General features: G+C 41.5%; 1 protein-coding gene and 1 long non-coding RNA gene across 4 annotated transcripts in view; one reads left to right on the top strand and one right to left on the bottom strand.

The window, feature by feature from the left end:
• Positions 1-7,236, bottom strand: part of LOC134178363 (Fanconi anemia group J protein homolog) — a 38,379-nt gene extending 31,143 nt beyond the window's left edge. The window contains exons 1-6 of one of the 3 annotated variants that reach the window (XM_062645233.1): positions 7,134-7,236; positions 6,958-7,069; positions 1,686-1,712; positions 1,402-1,536; positions 1,132-1,331; positions 915-1,069 (exon numbers count right to left, since the gene is read on the bottom strand). In XM_062645233.1, coding sequence (XP_062501217.1) covers positions 915-1,069; positions 1,132-1,331; positions 1,402-1,536; positions 1,686-1,712; positions 6,958-7,069; positions 7,134-7,226 — 722 coding nt within the window. In that variant the 5' untranslated portion in view covers positions 7,227-7,236. The remainder of the gene's footprint in view (positions 1-914; positions 1,070-1,131; positions 1,332-1,401; positions 1,537-1,685; positions 1,713-6,957; positions 7,070-7,133) is intronic. The other 2 variants (XM_062645235.1, XM_062645234.1) reach the window with 2 other exon arrangements.
• A 54-nt stretch (positions 7,237-7,290) lies between these two features.
• On the top strand, positions 7,291-14,183 carry LOC134179100 (uncharacterized). Its single transcript, XR_009969783.1, has 3 exons — positions 7,291-7,455; positions 13,836-13,867; positions 13,931-14,183. It is a non-coding gene; the product is annotated as an uncharacterized LOC134179100 (long non-coding RNA).
• Positions 14,184-16,982: the final 2,799 nt, after the last annotated feature.

The following is a 16,982-nucleotide window of genomic DNA, read 5'->3' on the forward strand; positions in this document are numbered from 1 at the left end:
TATGAAGTGGTTACAGGAACTTCATACAAAGGGAGCTTCTAATCCAGCAAATACACTTTTAAGCATTCAAGAAATATTGTCTATACAGTGTTCGTCAAATCGCTACACCTGTTAGTTGCCCCTGGGCTACCATGTGCTCATGTGTTGGTTGCCCGTCATAAAAATGAAGAAGTTGCTAAAAAAAGTTGAGTGTTAAGAATTTATGTTTTATTGTATCCATAATTATATTTAAAGATGTTGCTGCCTTTTATTTTAACAAAGAAAACACCTAGACTACCTATTTTGAAATATGACTAAGAATTTAGACGATCTGAAATTAGAATCTTGCATGTAACTATAAACCAGTAAATGAAGGAGAATAAAACCAACCAAGAACAGAGAGAATGGCAAACATACATAAAACAAAGGACTATGCCGCAGCTGTGGAACTTACAATACTAAAATTTTAGCTCTACTTATTAGCCACAACCAGTAGCTCACAAGACCGGAAGTTGAGGAACCATAATTTTGGAGTGACAGGTCACGTCGGCTTCTAGGAATCTGACCTTGCTAGCTGTATTGCAGTAACTAAGAACCAGCTCTTTGACTGTGAACAAAATCAAATTGTCCTACGTTATCTACAAGATTATGATGTAAACCCTCTACTTTGACTTATCTAAGTACCAGTGATACTTGCTGAAAGCCACTGTTGACAGCTACAATTGCGATAAGCCACCTGCTAAGGCTAAATGCTACATGTTTGTTGTTACTTGCTACACCCTATGACTAGCCTTGTCCCCAGACTCTCTCGCGCTAGTGCACAGACACTTGACACTGAACTATGCTACACTACAGCTGGTCATAAACATTACTAACATACATTACGTAGCCTTTCCCTTATCACATCAAGGCCAACCATTCAGCAAAATGTATACCTGGACTCAGCTTTCATCTTTGCAACTGATTCACCTTCCATTCTAGTGCAAAATTCGCAGATGTGAGTGTCTTGTTTTGGACAATAAGAATAGGACAATTGACCAACACCAGATTGTAAAATACTTGGAGACATGCCAAGCAAGCTGACATGTTTCTGAACAACAGCTTCTGTAGCATCATTTACATCTCTGATTAAGGACAGGCTGCCCAACTAACCTGCTCACTAACTTGTGTTTTGGTAAAGTCATCAATGTGATCTTCATAACCAATATGTGGTCGTGGCCTCTTTAATGAATACCCTGGAAGGCGAAATTTCTTTGCCAAAAATTTGAAATCTGAATCTTCAGCTATTTCATCAACAGACTGTTGAGAAGAAGAGACAAATGGCAATGCTAGTAAATATAATGCAAACAGTTCTAATTGAAAGATCAAGTGAAGTTACAAACAATGCCTTTGTCTCATGCAATTGCATCTATGTATAATTACCTGTAGAGACGTAGGAAGGAGAAGCCTTATCTGCACAGATAACTTGGGTTGTTAGCAATCCTTGAGGTGTCGTTGATAACATGCCAACAGGCACAGTAGAACCATTATACTGAGCACAAGTACAATGACCAGTATCTGCAAGACAACGGATAATCATAATTTAGCCTAGCCATTATCTTAGCTTGTGGCAAGTACACATAAGTGTGTGTGTGTGTGTGTGTGTGTGTGTGTGTGTGTGTGTGTGTGTGTGTGCACGTGCACGTGTACAACTACACAATGCCCACCTGTAATTTCTTGATTTCTTTGTTTTGCTACACACACAAAATTACATTAACAATTGCAATACACGACCGCAATAAAATGCTGTTTGCAACCACTGAAGAAACACATAAAACCCACAACAAAACTGAACCAAAGTGGTACGGCAATGCATGGTAATACAAAACGGATCATGATTTTGAGGCTCAAAATGTAGGAATATAGTGCCGCTCCAAATTATACAATTTATGTCACAACTAGAAACACATAATATTCACCAAGTGGTTAAACAAGTGTACTAAGCAGTGATCTAGCCTCCATGATCGGTCATGAAGCTATTGCAAGGCCTCAATGATTTTACAGCGACAACAACTGTGAACAGCTTTAGTCTATGCATGGCTATGCCAATAGATATATAGATCCTTTATTGGCACTGCTGTAGTCTCTGCATGGCTATACAGATAGATCCTTATTGGGAAAAGAAAGCCTGTCAGAAAAAATCAAAGACTAACAACGAAAGAAGCCAAGAAATGTCAGTAACCGTTCAAATCAAAGACATGACTGTCAAAAATATTCTCTACATATTTTTTTGATTAATTAAGTACAGTGCCTGTTGCTATATAAGACCATAGTAGTTGCCTAATTCAGTAAGTATCATAGTAGTTGTCTATTTCAGTAAGCATCATGTCTACTGTATCTCTGGTAAATATAGACAAAACCACTGCTCATGCACAGATGAGACAATGCACAACTGTGAAGTTGCTAACTCACAAGATCGTAACCTCTCCTATGAACCATATCAAGAAAATCCAAAGATGTTGAAAATGAACTATTTGTTGCTTCGCTAGTGTAGTTGCTATGTTTTGCATTCTGCCTTAAAGGGGAACTCCCACGAAAATACAAGTCTATTTGTAATAGAAGTAGACATCGTGCTGACTCTTTTAAATTTCTTTTGTCAAAGCGACATACAAAAGGAAAATAAAGCCGTAAAGTAGGGGGCGTGTCACTATGTTCCATTTGAAAGATGATGTAGAAGTGTCTTACCATGGTGCTGAACAGTGAAGTACAACTATGCGTAGGCATATCTCTGTGTAAGCTGCTGCGCTGCATTGCATATGGCTGCAACAATAAAGACTAGCCTCCACCTGGCAAGTCCAAGTGCACGTGGTAGGCAGTATCCCACCCAAGTTAAGTCCCCAAGAGGGGTCGGCTAGTCAAGTGCGAGCACACGTGCGAACCAGTCAAAATTGCACCTGTCCAGCAGCACAGGCACGCCGATCCGTCATCTGTCCAGCCGGACTGCATGCGTACAGACGGTCTACTTCCCGTCACATGATGCAATTTCCACTTACGGACGCGACAGGACAAAATGGTTACTAGCGCAATATATATATAAGGACATCAACAGTGGCTTCCGTACTAACGCTTGCCTGTGGTTGTCAAAACTCTGACTGAAAGATCCACCTGTATTGTGCAACAGTCGTGCATGTACCAATCATTTCCAGCTGACGGTTTCGAGCAAGATCTGCAAGCCGAACTACTGAAAACTAGGGCAAGAACACATCTGAAAGCGGATGGTTTTCCAGCATTATCTTTTTGTAAACACCAAACCATAACAATCAACAAGCAAGAGACGATGGCAGATTCATGTAAGTACACCTTCATCACTACATGAAAAACATCACTAAAAGCAGTATACTATAATACTTGACAATAATTACAATGCTGTGTGTACACAGGCTATTTCAGATATAATTGAAAAGTCATCATCATCTAAATCAGCTAGAATACTGGATACTGACCCAGAATTCTAGGTAGACAATGATGAGACATTTCGTGATAATTATGTACCAGCAGTTTGCGATGCATCAACCCAGTATAATCTCTCAGACGTATATCCAGAAGACCGTGCATACTGTTTCTAACATCTTCTCTCATTCCTACATCAACAGTACTTGTCATCCCCCAGCTTTTCATCACGCCCGAACTGGAAATTTGCTACTGCTTCATGTATAGAATCAGAAGATGAGTCCCCGTGTAGATTCAGATTATGACCAGTCCTGTGATACAGCAAACACAACACTTGCATCCATCCAATCCGACACCAAATTACCTCCCAAAAGAAGAAACAAAGTACATAGTTTTTAATAGAGAGCTTCAACAGCTCCTTTTCTGTCCAACCCATGGTGCACTAGTTGACAACACCTCTGAGCATACCCAAGGTAGCAATGTTGACTGTGAAACTGGTTTGCTCAAAAGGCCACTGCACTACTTGGCACTCACAGCCCCTAATCAATGATAAGCTAGCTGGCAATCTGGTAACAGCAGCAGCAGCAGTTCTTCTTCAGGTGGAAGCTACAGCAAGTTGTCACAATTCGTAAATACAATGAAGGTGCAGTTCCTGACTGAATCAACTTTCTATAAACCAAGATGCATACCTCATTCCAATAACAAATTACACTTGGCAGACACATTGCTGCTCTCTTCTAGAACAGTTCAAAAACACTGCTTTGTGCCCCTTGGGGGATGGTACTGTAGGCATGATAGCTCTGGCTATCCTGCCAACTATGGACTCACACTTGAATTTCAGCTTGTTCAGTTAAGTGAAGTCTAACTCTAGTTGTGGAACAAGAGGGATTCGAAAGATCTATTCAAAAGCTAGAGAGTGACGGTTTGACCATATATCAAATAGCAACATACAGACATCCACAAATCACAGCTGCAATAAGAAGAAATACCCTTACATAAGCCACCAGCACAATGTCTGGCATGTATCCAAAGGAGTTGTAAAAAATTGACTCAGAAGGGGAAAGCCAAAAATGCAAAAGTCTGCTGCCATGGATACAATCAATCTCCAACCACCTGTGGTGTTCCTCTCAATCTTGTAATGGAGATGCCAAAGTTCTAAAAGAAAAATGGATATCGGTAAGTACTAACTAACCATGTAAACGTTCACTCTTGGGAGCATGCAAGTGCCTTTGTAAGATGTGAACATTCAGAGCTGTCTTCAGAAAAGTAAGTAAAAAAATGACTACAGCCTGGTTCCACTGCTTATGAAGCTCTCAAGTCAGTTGTTTTGGACAAAAGATGACTGACAGACATAAAAAAAGTTGACCAAATTTTGTTACACTGGGAAATTAGACGTATATACAACAAAGTACTGTCCAAAGAGACACACTTTGGGTACAATTGTATGTTGACGAGAACATCACAACCATAACATTGACAGAGAGCAAGCCACAACTAGCCAAGGAATCAAATGTTACAAGGTTGTCTTTCCTAAAGCAACCAAAGCCTAGGTACCAAAAACAATAAGTCAATCTAAAAATGATGAATATTTACAAGACATTGTTACTTCTGTCATATAAAGAGAGACATCATAGCTCACTGTCCATCAGTGCCACTAGCCATGAATATTGCTGAAACTGAAAGACCACCTAAGGAGGAAGTTATAGTTTACACTAGCTCAAGATTTCATTAGAGACACATTTTACCTGTGATTACACTAATAATGTAAAACTATAAGTCAACACTACTAAAAATATTTCACATCATTGCAAATCACCAGCCTCTCCAAAGCCTACATAATGTCTGCTCTCCTCCGGAAAGGCACTATGTACCGAAGAAACCACACAAGACAAAATGACAACTCGTACTCCACTCCTCAAAAGTTCATGAGCACAGTGAATAAATTTTCGGTACGCAGTTAAGTCTAAAAGCCTCAATAGAAACTACACCTGGGAAGAAAGAGTCGGCACAATATCTATTAAACTACAAATAAAGTTGCATTTTCATGGGAGTTCCCCTTAACAGTCAACTTAATTTCACTTATGCCTAACAATAACAATAACAACAACAACCAGCATCATCCTGATAGACTTGTGGAGACGACCGACATCATTATGATGTGGGACACAGCCATCCTTACTGCTAATAAGATCGATGCCAATCATCCTGACATGTTTCACTTGTCTTCTTATTGATATCAACTGTCCTGCTGATGGCAACAATGCCAGGAAACAGGCTGAGAAGTTGATGAAGTACAGCAACTTGTGGGTGGAGGTAAGCCGGTGTCTGACACTGGTTGTTCCAGTGGTGTTGGGAGCGTTGGGCACAGAGCAAGCAGGTTTTGCACGGTGACTGGGCAACCAGCAGCACTTACAGAAAACAGTGCTTCTTGAACCTAGTTGGATCCTGCAAAAGTCATGTCTTCTGTTTAGACAGCCATTATGGTTTAAGCACCGCTGAGGCAGGGATTGCTTCCGGTACTTACAAGAGACCTTACGAACCAGGCTGATCTGTTTGAGCACAACACAGTAATACTATAGCCTAGTGGTTAAAGTTCTGGTCCTCTGACCATGATAACCTGGGTTCAATCCCAGGTGCCAACAGCAATATAATAAAATGAGTCTGTTCAGTGTTGGTTCTTTCTCACTGTCTATTCAGCTATGTCTGTCAGAGTAGACTTGTTTCCATTGAAAGGGAGTTTCTGTGATCTGGCGTCGGAACCATTAGCAATGAGGATCAGTGCTTTATTGATTGCGTGCACTACAGGTATTTTTTCACTAATCAATATGCCAGTTATAACATATAATTACTAGCGCCATATGGATTACACAGAAACATGTACCTCTGTGACTTACTGCTGGGTTGGTGGGCACTCAGTTGAGGGTAAAGACCCCACTAGTCCTACTTAGAGGGTAATGACAACATAATAATAACCCCACTTGCTCATCATGGAAGGGCATAACAACACGACACATAGCTACCACTCCATGGTTTGGGGGTTTAAACCCCAGTGACAACAGTAAATAGTCTGTCTTTCTTTCTCATGTTTTTCTAGCTTGTCCATGAGACCATGACTCATTTCAGTTGTTGGGGAGTCTCTGTGGTCTGGCGAACGGTCTGTTGACGATAACGTTCAGCGCTTTCCTGGTGGTCATTTATATCCACTAGGCGTGCTGTTCCGAGTTCGCGGGCACCGTAATACTTGCAATCTATATCGCATTGGCTAGTCATTGATCGCCGTGTGGACTACACAGAAACATGTACCCTGCTGGGCTCACCTGCCGGGTTGGTGGGCGCCCAGATGGGGTAAAGACCCCACTTGCCAATCATGGAAAGGCATATATAACGACACATAATAATAATAATCTTATTTCTCTCACATCATTACATGACGTAGTTCCCACTAAAGGGGCAACACGATTATTATTGAACGTCTCCGTTATAACAAATTCATCGGGATGTAGGTTATCCATTTCTAGACACAATCACTCAGTATCTAGCTGTTCCAACCTCTCTCATTGCTTTGCCATGCCAGCACAGAACAAAGTAAAGCCAAGCTCTTTCCACTTCCCGTTGGGCTCTCTAGAAGAGAGTTTTCTTGTTTCTCGATGCCCTTGATAATCTGAACAAAAAAATTCATTTTTACGTCATCAGAAATTTAGTTGGTCTAGCTAGATAACTAACACCTTAGCCATCATCGAGAGTTGAGACGGATACGGTTTAATTGGAAATGACACTTTGATCCCGCTTACAGAGTAAGAAAGAGCTTCGCTGGCCATGTTTACAGCCCGCGCGTTTCGAAGAAGTTTGACCCGGATAATCTATGTTTATTTCAACTTGACCGCGAAAAAGACTGACTCGTCGTGATGCACCATCACATGGTGGACACACGCTAGCCATCCTTGCCAAAGCAGATTCGTGTTGGATTGGCATGTTCTTTTGCCTAATAGTCTTCGTTTGGGGGAACAATGGAGGCTAGCGCCTTGAATTCAAGAAGAGAATGCAAAGGTGATGTCTACCAGGTTTCTAGCGTAGCAGGTAGTGTTTGTGACTTTGTTCTGAACTCCACTAAGATTGGAGGACAGTCTGTGTACGTCAGGACGTACGCAGCCTCGAAGTTCCAGACGGTCTAGAACTTCGAGGCTAGTCAGGACTAGAGCCGTATATCTGGTCAGGACAGAACTTAATAACCGTTGTTGAAACTTACTTTTAGTTGCAGAACGGACATTCATACGCAAGTACACACACACACACACACACACACACACACACACACACACACACACACACACACACACACACACACATGTCAAGCCATCCGCGTCATTCGACGTCGACCATGTGCTACGTGGAGGCTTAGGGCCAGCACTACAATCCATCTGGACAGGTGCACTGACCATGGCGCAGCTCTGGGACAGGACACCAAGGCCGACAAGTCCGTCTGCATGATGTTACTTGTATGATGTTACTTGCATGATGTTACTGCCAAGCCAACGGTCATGTCCACCTCAGTCAATCACCAGGTACTCATTTATACTCCTGAGTCGAGAGAAGCAACTGTGTGTAAGTTTCATAAGGAAATTCTGCCATAACTCACCATCAATGTGACTTGAACCTGCAACCCTGCAAGGTCCCGGATGTTTTCATTCTCCAAATGCGCTCTTTAACCAATTGAACTACTACTGCTACTACACACACACACACACACACACACACACACACACACACACACACACACACACACACACACACACACAATTTATCTGTTCATGATGTATCTATATGTAGCTCGTATATACTCAGTAAATGTTCCTGTCAGTGAAGGCTGATTCATGCTGAGCACGTAATGTAACATAACAACATAAGTTAAGGCGACTTTACGTTATGCAAGATCATTCACACTGGCAAATTTTGTTGCCGTAACATACCACATTGACTTTCATAACGTAACGTTATGCAAGATCATTCACACTGGCAAATTTTGTTGCCGTAACGTACCACATTGACTTTCATAACGTAACGTAAGGTGTTGAGATGGATTCAACTTTTCCCGGTTGACGTAAGCAATTGTCCAATCATGGAGCAGTGCGGGGGTGTCTCTCCTGAGGATGCGCATTTTCACTGCTGTAAGATGGATACCGATGAGCAGCCTAGTGACCTTGTATGCGAGTAGCCCTGTTTTGTACGACGTCAAAAAAGAGCAGATTTCAAGAGCACTTGGGTAAAAGAGAATGGTTGGAAAAGCTATTATTGTTGCAGCCTTGGAAAGGACAGGTCAATGTTTGACTTTCTCAAACAGGACGTCACGTCACACGTAGACAACCATTATAAGTTTAGTTTATGTAATGGAAGCTTGTACAGGACACTGAACGTATGTGAGGAGCTCAATGTGAATGCTCTAGAAATAGCATGTTCAGTTACGTAGATCGCCGTACGTTGATAAAATACGTTAAGTTACGTTACATGCTCAGTGTGAATCAGCCTTGAGTCAGTCAGTCAGTTTGTAGAGTCCCGGATCTAATATGGGACATTCTCAAATATGGGACACTGGCACAATGCTTTAATGCAAGCTACCTCCCCAATTTTATATCAAAGGAAAGACCAATCATTCATAAATCATTTCTGTTAGATTCAAGCTAATCAGTTTAATTTTTGTATTGCCATAAGCTCCAATATGGGACAAAACCATGTAATATCGGACAGCCGCTAGTTCTTGCTGAACACAGCGTCTTAATCATGGATCGGATATTCAGTCAAGAGGGACACGTCTCTTCTACCACAATGTTGGAGCCAAGTTCATCGCTTCACGTGTCTCCTCTCTAGAAACGACGGAAAAGGGGCGGGTTGCAGCATCTAATATGGGACACCCGTATTGTATGAAGCGAGACCATGTCACATTGCCTAGAATTTATTTGACTTTCGAACAGCAAGGCAAAGTTATTTATTGCTTCTTGTGATTAATCAAGTCTTCCTATACTCAGTTAGAGAGCTTTTTCACTGTTTTCTGCATTGTCTAGCTCGCTAAAACACAGCTGCAAAAACAGCTTGTAGTCTAGAAATGACTAGAATCACCATCTTTGTGTTCAAACACTTTGTAGCATATCTTGGTTGCATCAAAAACACTTCCTACTGTTGTTCTTGGCAAAGCCGATTGAGTGTGGGTGGAGCCACTGTAATGAAGTGTTTATATATAGCACAGTGACTTCCTCAGTCGCGCAGTGCATGTTTCCGCAAGGTCTGAAGTGAAGATTTATACAGTTTAGTCAACTGTCAGTCAGTTAGACTAAGTCTTTTTGTTACTAGCCTAGTCTATATATTTCTAGATTATTCATGAGATCTGCGCGCATTGTTTGAAGCCCCGCTTGCAAGAAGATATGGTCGTGCAGTACCTGGTCTGGCACTAAGAGACAGTGTACATGGAGATGCTCATGCAGAAAGTCAAAGATAACAGGGACGGTCTGGAACTACTTTATTACAGTGGCTCCATCCACATTTGATCGGTTTTGCCAAGAACAACAGGGAGTGTTTTTATGCAACCAAGAGATGATACAAAGTGTTTGAACACAAAGATGATGATTCTAGTCATTTCTAGACTACAAGCTATTTTTTGCAGCTGTGTTTTAGATAGCTAGACAATGCAGACAACAGTGAAAAAGCTCTCTAACTGAGTATAGAGGACTTGATTAATCACTAGAAGCAATAAACAGCTTTTCTTGCTGTTTGGGAGTCATATAAATTCTAGGCAATGCGACATTGTCTCGCTTCAAACAGTATGGGTGTCCCATATTAGATGCTGTGATCCGCCCCTTTTCCATCGTCTCTAAAGAGGAGAAGCGTGAAGCAATGAACTTGGCTCCAATATTGTTGGTAGACGTGCCCCTCTTGACTGAATACCCGATCCATGATTAAGATGCTTTGTTCGGCGAGAACTAGCAGCTGTTCCATATTAGATGGTTTTGTCCCATATTGACCCTTCCTCGAAAAAGAGCTTGTGGCGGTATGAAAATTAAACCGATTAGCTTGAATCAAACAGAAATGATTTATGAATGATCAGTCTTTACTTTGATATAAAAAATGGAAAGGTAGCTTGCGTTTAAGCTTTGTGCCAGTGTACCATATTTGAAACTGTCCCATATTAGATCCAGGACTCTACTACATGTCATATGATTTGTTCAATAATGGTAGGTCTTGGAATCAATCAGTGTGTTTGTTGTTCTAAAATGGCATTCATTTGCCATATTTTCTGATGTAATGTTACCTTCAAGCCTTGTAGTGCTTGTTGCGTTCAGCTTGCGGTATCACAGGCTGAGCTGAGAACTTTGATTGTTATCGGTTTATTACGCGATGCATGAAATGCTAGGGATAGTAACACCGTCCAGTCACGTGACGTATGATCATACGACCAGCCTGCTAGGGCAATTGCATAACACATGACCCAATAAATAATATAACTTCTTTACCGTATAAGATGAAATATTTGTGGGGAATTTATTTTGGCGGATTGGCGGATTTTTTAGCTAGTGTCAGTATAGAATCTGCCGTCAATTTGGCTACTGGGATATGTTGACGTCATCACTCACGTGAATCAAGCATCATGCGATGTGGCACGAATGAGGTTACAAGATGGTAACCACTGCTTGCCGTCTGTGGTGCCTACCCATATCAAACAACGAAGTTAAACATGAGAATGAGGCCGTGCAGCTATCAATGAAGTACAGGTGAAGTCATGCGGGTTAAATTCTGTAATCGCAAACTCCTCCATGAAGCAGCCACTTATTTTAACTACATAGTGGGTGGGGAATATTGTACATATATCAATTATCCAACAACGATGTCCAACCGCCAAAATATAGTCCGCCAATATGCTTTTACCTTCAACTTTCAGCCAAATAAATTTCTGCCAATCTTTCATCTTGCATGGTATTTGCTCACATTATAGGATTCTGCTATGATGTAAAATTGTTACAAACATGACGTTATTTTATACCGCACATGTCATTTGGCGGTGTTCTTGTCTGCGTTCCAACTGGTATGTTGCTCACGCCATAGTGTCGATTGAGGCAAATATGTGGTAGGCATTCTCACACTCTTCTAATTGAGCGGTTTCCAGTTGTCGATTCGGTATATGCGCTGCGGTTTGCTAGAAACAATATGTGGCAAATCACTTACCTCGCATTAAGATTAAGCTATTTCTAATGCTGAATTCTCTTTGTTTGATGGAATAATACGTTCCTGGAGCCAAATTAGCCACCAGCCATTGAAATGCAAGGCATCAGAGCTTCCTAGGTGGTGGTTACTACCAAAGTACTCGGAACTGAAAAGGGTTCAACTGGCTCTGACTAATTACATTCAAGCTGCACAGCTATGGCACGCGGAGGGTTTGCACTGTAGTGCTTCTTCATTAGTATTTGTATCTGGTGATGTTTCTAAACAAGCAGCTCAAAAATGTTTGATACACACTTTATGGGATAGGTTTTGCGTCCTGCTCAGTTGCAAAGTCATATAGCAAGTACACTGAAACATGTGCTGACAGCCTTTGGTACATGTGAAAAATATACAACAAGAATTAGGGGAGTTGTTTACATTTTATAAGTGTCTTCAGCTATTAATTGACTCGAATGAAGCTGGACCTTCAGTTGTTTCTCTCTCCTTACTCGTGTGTGTGTGTGTGTGTGTGTGTGTGTGTGTGTGTGTGTGTGTGTGTGTGTGTGTGTGTGCACCTGCATGTGCCCGTACATGCATGCATGTGTGTGGGTATGGGTGTAGGTGTGTGGTGCTGTAGGTCAATTGGTTAAAGAGTGCATCTGGAGAATGGAAACATTCGGGACCATGCAAGGTTACAAGTTAAGTCACAGTGATGGCAAGCTCTAGCATAATTTCCGTAAGCGAAAAACTTACACACAATTGCTTCTCTCAGGTCAGGAGTATAAATGAGTACCTGGCTATTGACTGGGGTGGATAAGACCGCTAGCTTAGCAGTGACATCATGCAGCAGACAGGTAACTGTGGGCCTTGGTATCCAGTCCCAGAGCTACATCATAGTCAGTGCCGCTGGCTCTGGCCAAGCTTCAGGTGGATTGTAGCACTTACTCTAAGCCTCCACGTAGCGCATGGAGGCGATGTCTCTAGAGACAGGGGAGCTATCTCTGCAACTAACCTTAATTAAGGTCGACGTCGAACGACATGGAGGGCTTAAATCATTTGTCCATTTTTGTCAATTGTGTGTGTGTGCGCGCGTGCACGCGTGCAGGAAGATGAGATCACTCCTGAATATTCAGCAAGTATATCATTCAGATCATATGAGAGGACACTGCAGAGCATGAGGTTCATCTATGCTCATAAGGCTGTTATCACACTTTTGCAAAATGAAAGCTCTCTTACCGTGTTCTTTTGTGACCATGAACACAGCTACCTCATCGCATGCTGGAGCATTGAATCATCCCCTTTGTTCATTTGCAGATCGTCTATCAGCATTAATGACAGCCTTATCATGCTGCTCATGGTGAATCAGAACATTTTTGGCTATCTTGAAACTCTGCACATGAGTGTAGATGCTGTAAAGCATTCTCTGTAGGTTTTGAATTATCCTTAGCCTCAAACCAGGACCAATGCCTTGTCTTGCTTACAACTGTGTCTCAGCATCACCCAGAAAGTAGATCTGAGCAAATTTGGAAGCTTCATTCAGCAAGGGACAGAGACTTCCAATAAGGTGGTATACTTAACCTTGTAGTTTGAACAAGGATTCTCCGTGTGTCTCCTTAATTTCCTTACAACCTATTCAGATTTATGTACAGTCTTTCTTTGTCTGTACCTGGTTTAGAATATGATGCTGACGCACTTAAGAAATCGTCTTGACAGAAGTGCATCATTTGATGTTGACGCTGACGCTGAGATTGGAGTAGGATTTTTCATTTCTATTTCAGTGTCAGCATTGACGTCAGTGTCAGCATGATATTGTGAACCAGGGCTATTGCTGTTGGTGAGACCCTACATTGCTTCACTAGTTGAGTTTGCTGTGCTGATGTTCAATCAAAGCTACCAAACATTTTTCTCTCTTATAAACAAGTTAGAGTAGCAATTCCTGGTAGTTTAGAAGCTGCAGTACACATTCTAAGTCATTTCAGTGACACTCATGGCAATGATCCTAATCTATGTTGCCTTAAAATAGACATGAATAACACTTTCAACAACTGCTCACAACAATCTTTCTTGAAAAGATTACATAAAGAGATTTCTGACAACTCTCTTGTAAATTATGGTTTTGGTCCTTCTTGGGACTTATAGTAATAAATAAATATATACATACTATTATATAACATAATGTTTATAATTCACATCTGTGTCATTGATCAGAGTTTCACTGTGATGATGTATCTCGTTTTGTTTAGGAACCACTTTTCATCGCTTCTTATTCATCAAGGTACTGGTCTTCTTCCATTTTCTCTCAGAAGAACAGTGACCAAATGGTGTACATCTGTTGCAGGTGATTGCCGAGTAAGGTAGATGCTTCTTTAGTTTGAAAATTTGCAAGGAAGAAACAATGTACACTAGCTACTGTGACATTAAGTGTGGTGTTTTTAGGATTATTGAGTGTTTCAATAGTCAAGGTACAGACGTTGTTATTCTAGGTAAAAAGTTTATTGAACCCAGGTGGTTTTGTAGGCTTTGGTCACTTGTAAGCTTTCGTCACTTGTTGGCATGATATCAATTTAGCATTTACTGCTCCTCGATGGCTTTCTAATGCGCTGAAATAATCTAGTTAATTAACTGCTTTACTGGTACATCAATTTCAGGAAGCACAACACATCTACACACGTTGTAGTGAAACACCACATGTTCTGTAAGTGGCAGTAATTTCAAGCCACTTTCATTAACTATACATTCGTGCTACATAACTTTTCCATAGCTAGTGCCATTTTGTGTTGTTCTTGGTCATTGTAATATTTGCTGTGTTATACTGAGCCTGACAGTCAAGGCATTGGTTTTTGGAGATGACGTGTGTTGCATTTTTTGAAGCTGAACTGTAATTCTCGTGGTCCAGGTGATTATGAACTCACTTATTAATTAAAGTTTGCCTTCTGTTCTATAGTGAAAGACGGATTTATTAGCCAGGTCTCTTGTGTAGTACAGCATCCTTTCCCCAACACCTGAAGTACAAGAGCATATGCAGCGGGCGGAATTTTGATGTGTTCTTTGAAGCCGCGTTATACAGAGTACGTCTCTTTCTTCTTTCAAGTTTGGGTCTCTTGTCTTTGCAGCAAATGATGGATGGATGCATCAGAGTAAGAGGCTGTTAGCAAATGTGAATTTTACAAAGTAGGGGACATCCACTTCCGCCCAATACTTTGTAGTGTTTCTTGAAATTTTCTTAATCTTTAATCACATTAGCTTGAGAGTGTCACAAGGACACTGAAAACATAGGTCTCTTCCCCCTCCGGGCCATTTCTTTCCGTTTTTGTTTCTTGACAATTTCGACAATTTTTGAAGATAATTGTATGCAAGTTTAATTTGTCCCAACAACCAAATAACTTCAGCTTGAAGCCCTGGTAAAACTTCTTGAAGTTTAGCTTTTTCATTTTGCTGCAGCAGCTTCCTGATTCAAAGCTCCTGAAGCCATAATTCAGCAGCAAGGATTGGCCAGTGTGATATATACCTGAGACAGTATCAAACACAAAGTCTGATCTGTCGTCAGCTCTCTCGCATCTCCCTCTAAGGCTTCGTATCTGTTTCTCTGCTTCTCTGTTTCTGCCAAGCAGCAATTCTGCTCAACTAGACGTCTAGTGCCCTTGATGTTTGAATGTCCGGTAATGACATCCACAAAATTTTCACTCCAGTATCAAAGCGGCACGAGTCAGACAAATAGCAAAGCAAACTACAGTACGCTAGGGATGGTCTCACAAGATGGCACTTACACGTACATGCAATTCTTGCCATCATTACCGAGTTTAGATTATCCCAAACATTCAGACGGTTTACCATATAAATGTGTAGGGTGGTCTTTCAAACAGTGATAATACAAATCAATCCTCGGTCATCTGTCTGTCTGTCTGTTTGTGCCCCTCCAATATCGGGATTGTGGGCATCGCCCCTCCAATACTGGACGCTATATGTAATGGGAATTCATTTTAGCGAACGAGGATAGAGAAATACTTTGAAAGTTTTGTTCCTTGCAAGTAGAAATACTATTGGATGGTGTTGCAGCTGACTCGCTTGATACACATTGTTGGGATCATTTTTGCATGCTGCTCTGGCTAATTCTGTCACAGATTAATCAATGACAAACCATTTAAAGTCAAGATGGCGGCAGACTGTTACGAAATGTTCTCCCCCGCCCCTCCCCCTCTCAATTCACAGGATGTGTGCCTGTGTGTGTCTGTGTCTGTGTGTGTTGTGTGTCTGTGTGTGTGTGTGTGTGTGTGTGTGTGTGTGTGTGTGTGTGTGTGTGTGTGTGTGTGTGTGTGTGCGCGCGCGCGTGACCCAGTGTGGTCAGCCAATAGACGTAGGATACCACCCCATGACGTGTAAGTGGGGCGATGGCCCAATCAAACGACATGGTTGTGTACTCGACTGCTTTTACGACATGTCCAAATTTCTTGGATTTCATGGTCGGAAAGAATTGAAGGCGCCATTCGAGAATAATCAACGTCCTGACATTTCCATTCAGCTGTTGTATATAGCAAAGCATCTTGTAGACGTAAGCATTACCTATTCCTTGGCAAAACGGTCTATCAGTTCCAGTTGTAGTAAACCTGGTTTCGCTGCAGCTGAGGGAGTAAATCGCAACTAAGTCAACAAATCTTGGATCTTGTTTCGTCTCATTGCCTTGGAGGTATACGGTCGCTGGGGAAGCAAAGCGCAAGAGGCACTAGAAGAACTATCAAAGTTGTGTCTTCTACGTTCAGGCTTATACCCAGCGAGTTCAAGATGCAGTGGAGAATAGCTGTCTGTCTTCAAAGGGCCAATTCGTCAATCTTTCAAAACAAGGTGTCTGCCATCCTTGAAAAGTGTGTCAAAAACAATGTTGCTACTTTTACCATTTCAGCAAGATACTTTGGCAATGGAACTTAGCTGTAAGCTTTGTTTAGGTGTGTTGTAGTGTCTAGTTCCCATAAGTGTTAGTGGTAGTGATATCTGATTTACTTGTTTATTGCTTGCCAGATTTGCCATTTAAGTGTTGACAGTTGCAGTTACTTTTGTGGTATTTGGTTGAAGTAGAAGTGTGTGTGTGTGTGTGTGTGTGTGTGTGTGTGTGTGTGTGTGTGTTTGTGTGTGAACACAATCGGGATCTAGCGAATGCGCTCGTTTTCGCACAATAAAACTGTCTAGTTCGGATTTTTGGTTTCAACACGACAAGTATCAGTGTCAAGCGGCCCGCGTATACAGTCTGTATCTAGAAACCACAATAAAGGCAGATGTAAAATTGAGCTACAGTACGCTGATTTTCGCAAGATAAAACTGCCTACGAATTCTATACCTTGTAACGCTACGCTATCTTGAAATCTACGTCAACCGGCCCGAGTAAAGCTGATTTACCA

This window comes from Corticium candelabrum, chromosome 4 (genome assembly GCF_963422355.1).
Source record: "Corticium candelabrum chromosome 4, ooCorCand1.1, whole genome shotgun sequence".
NCBI lineage: Eukaryota > Metazoa > Porifera > Homoscleromorpha > Homosclerophorida > Plakinidae > Corticium > Corticium candelabrum.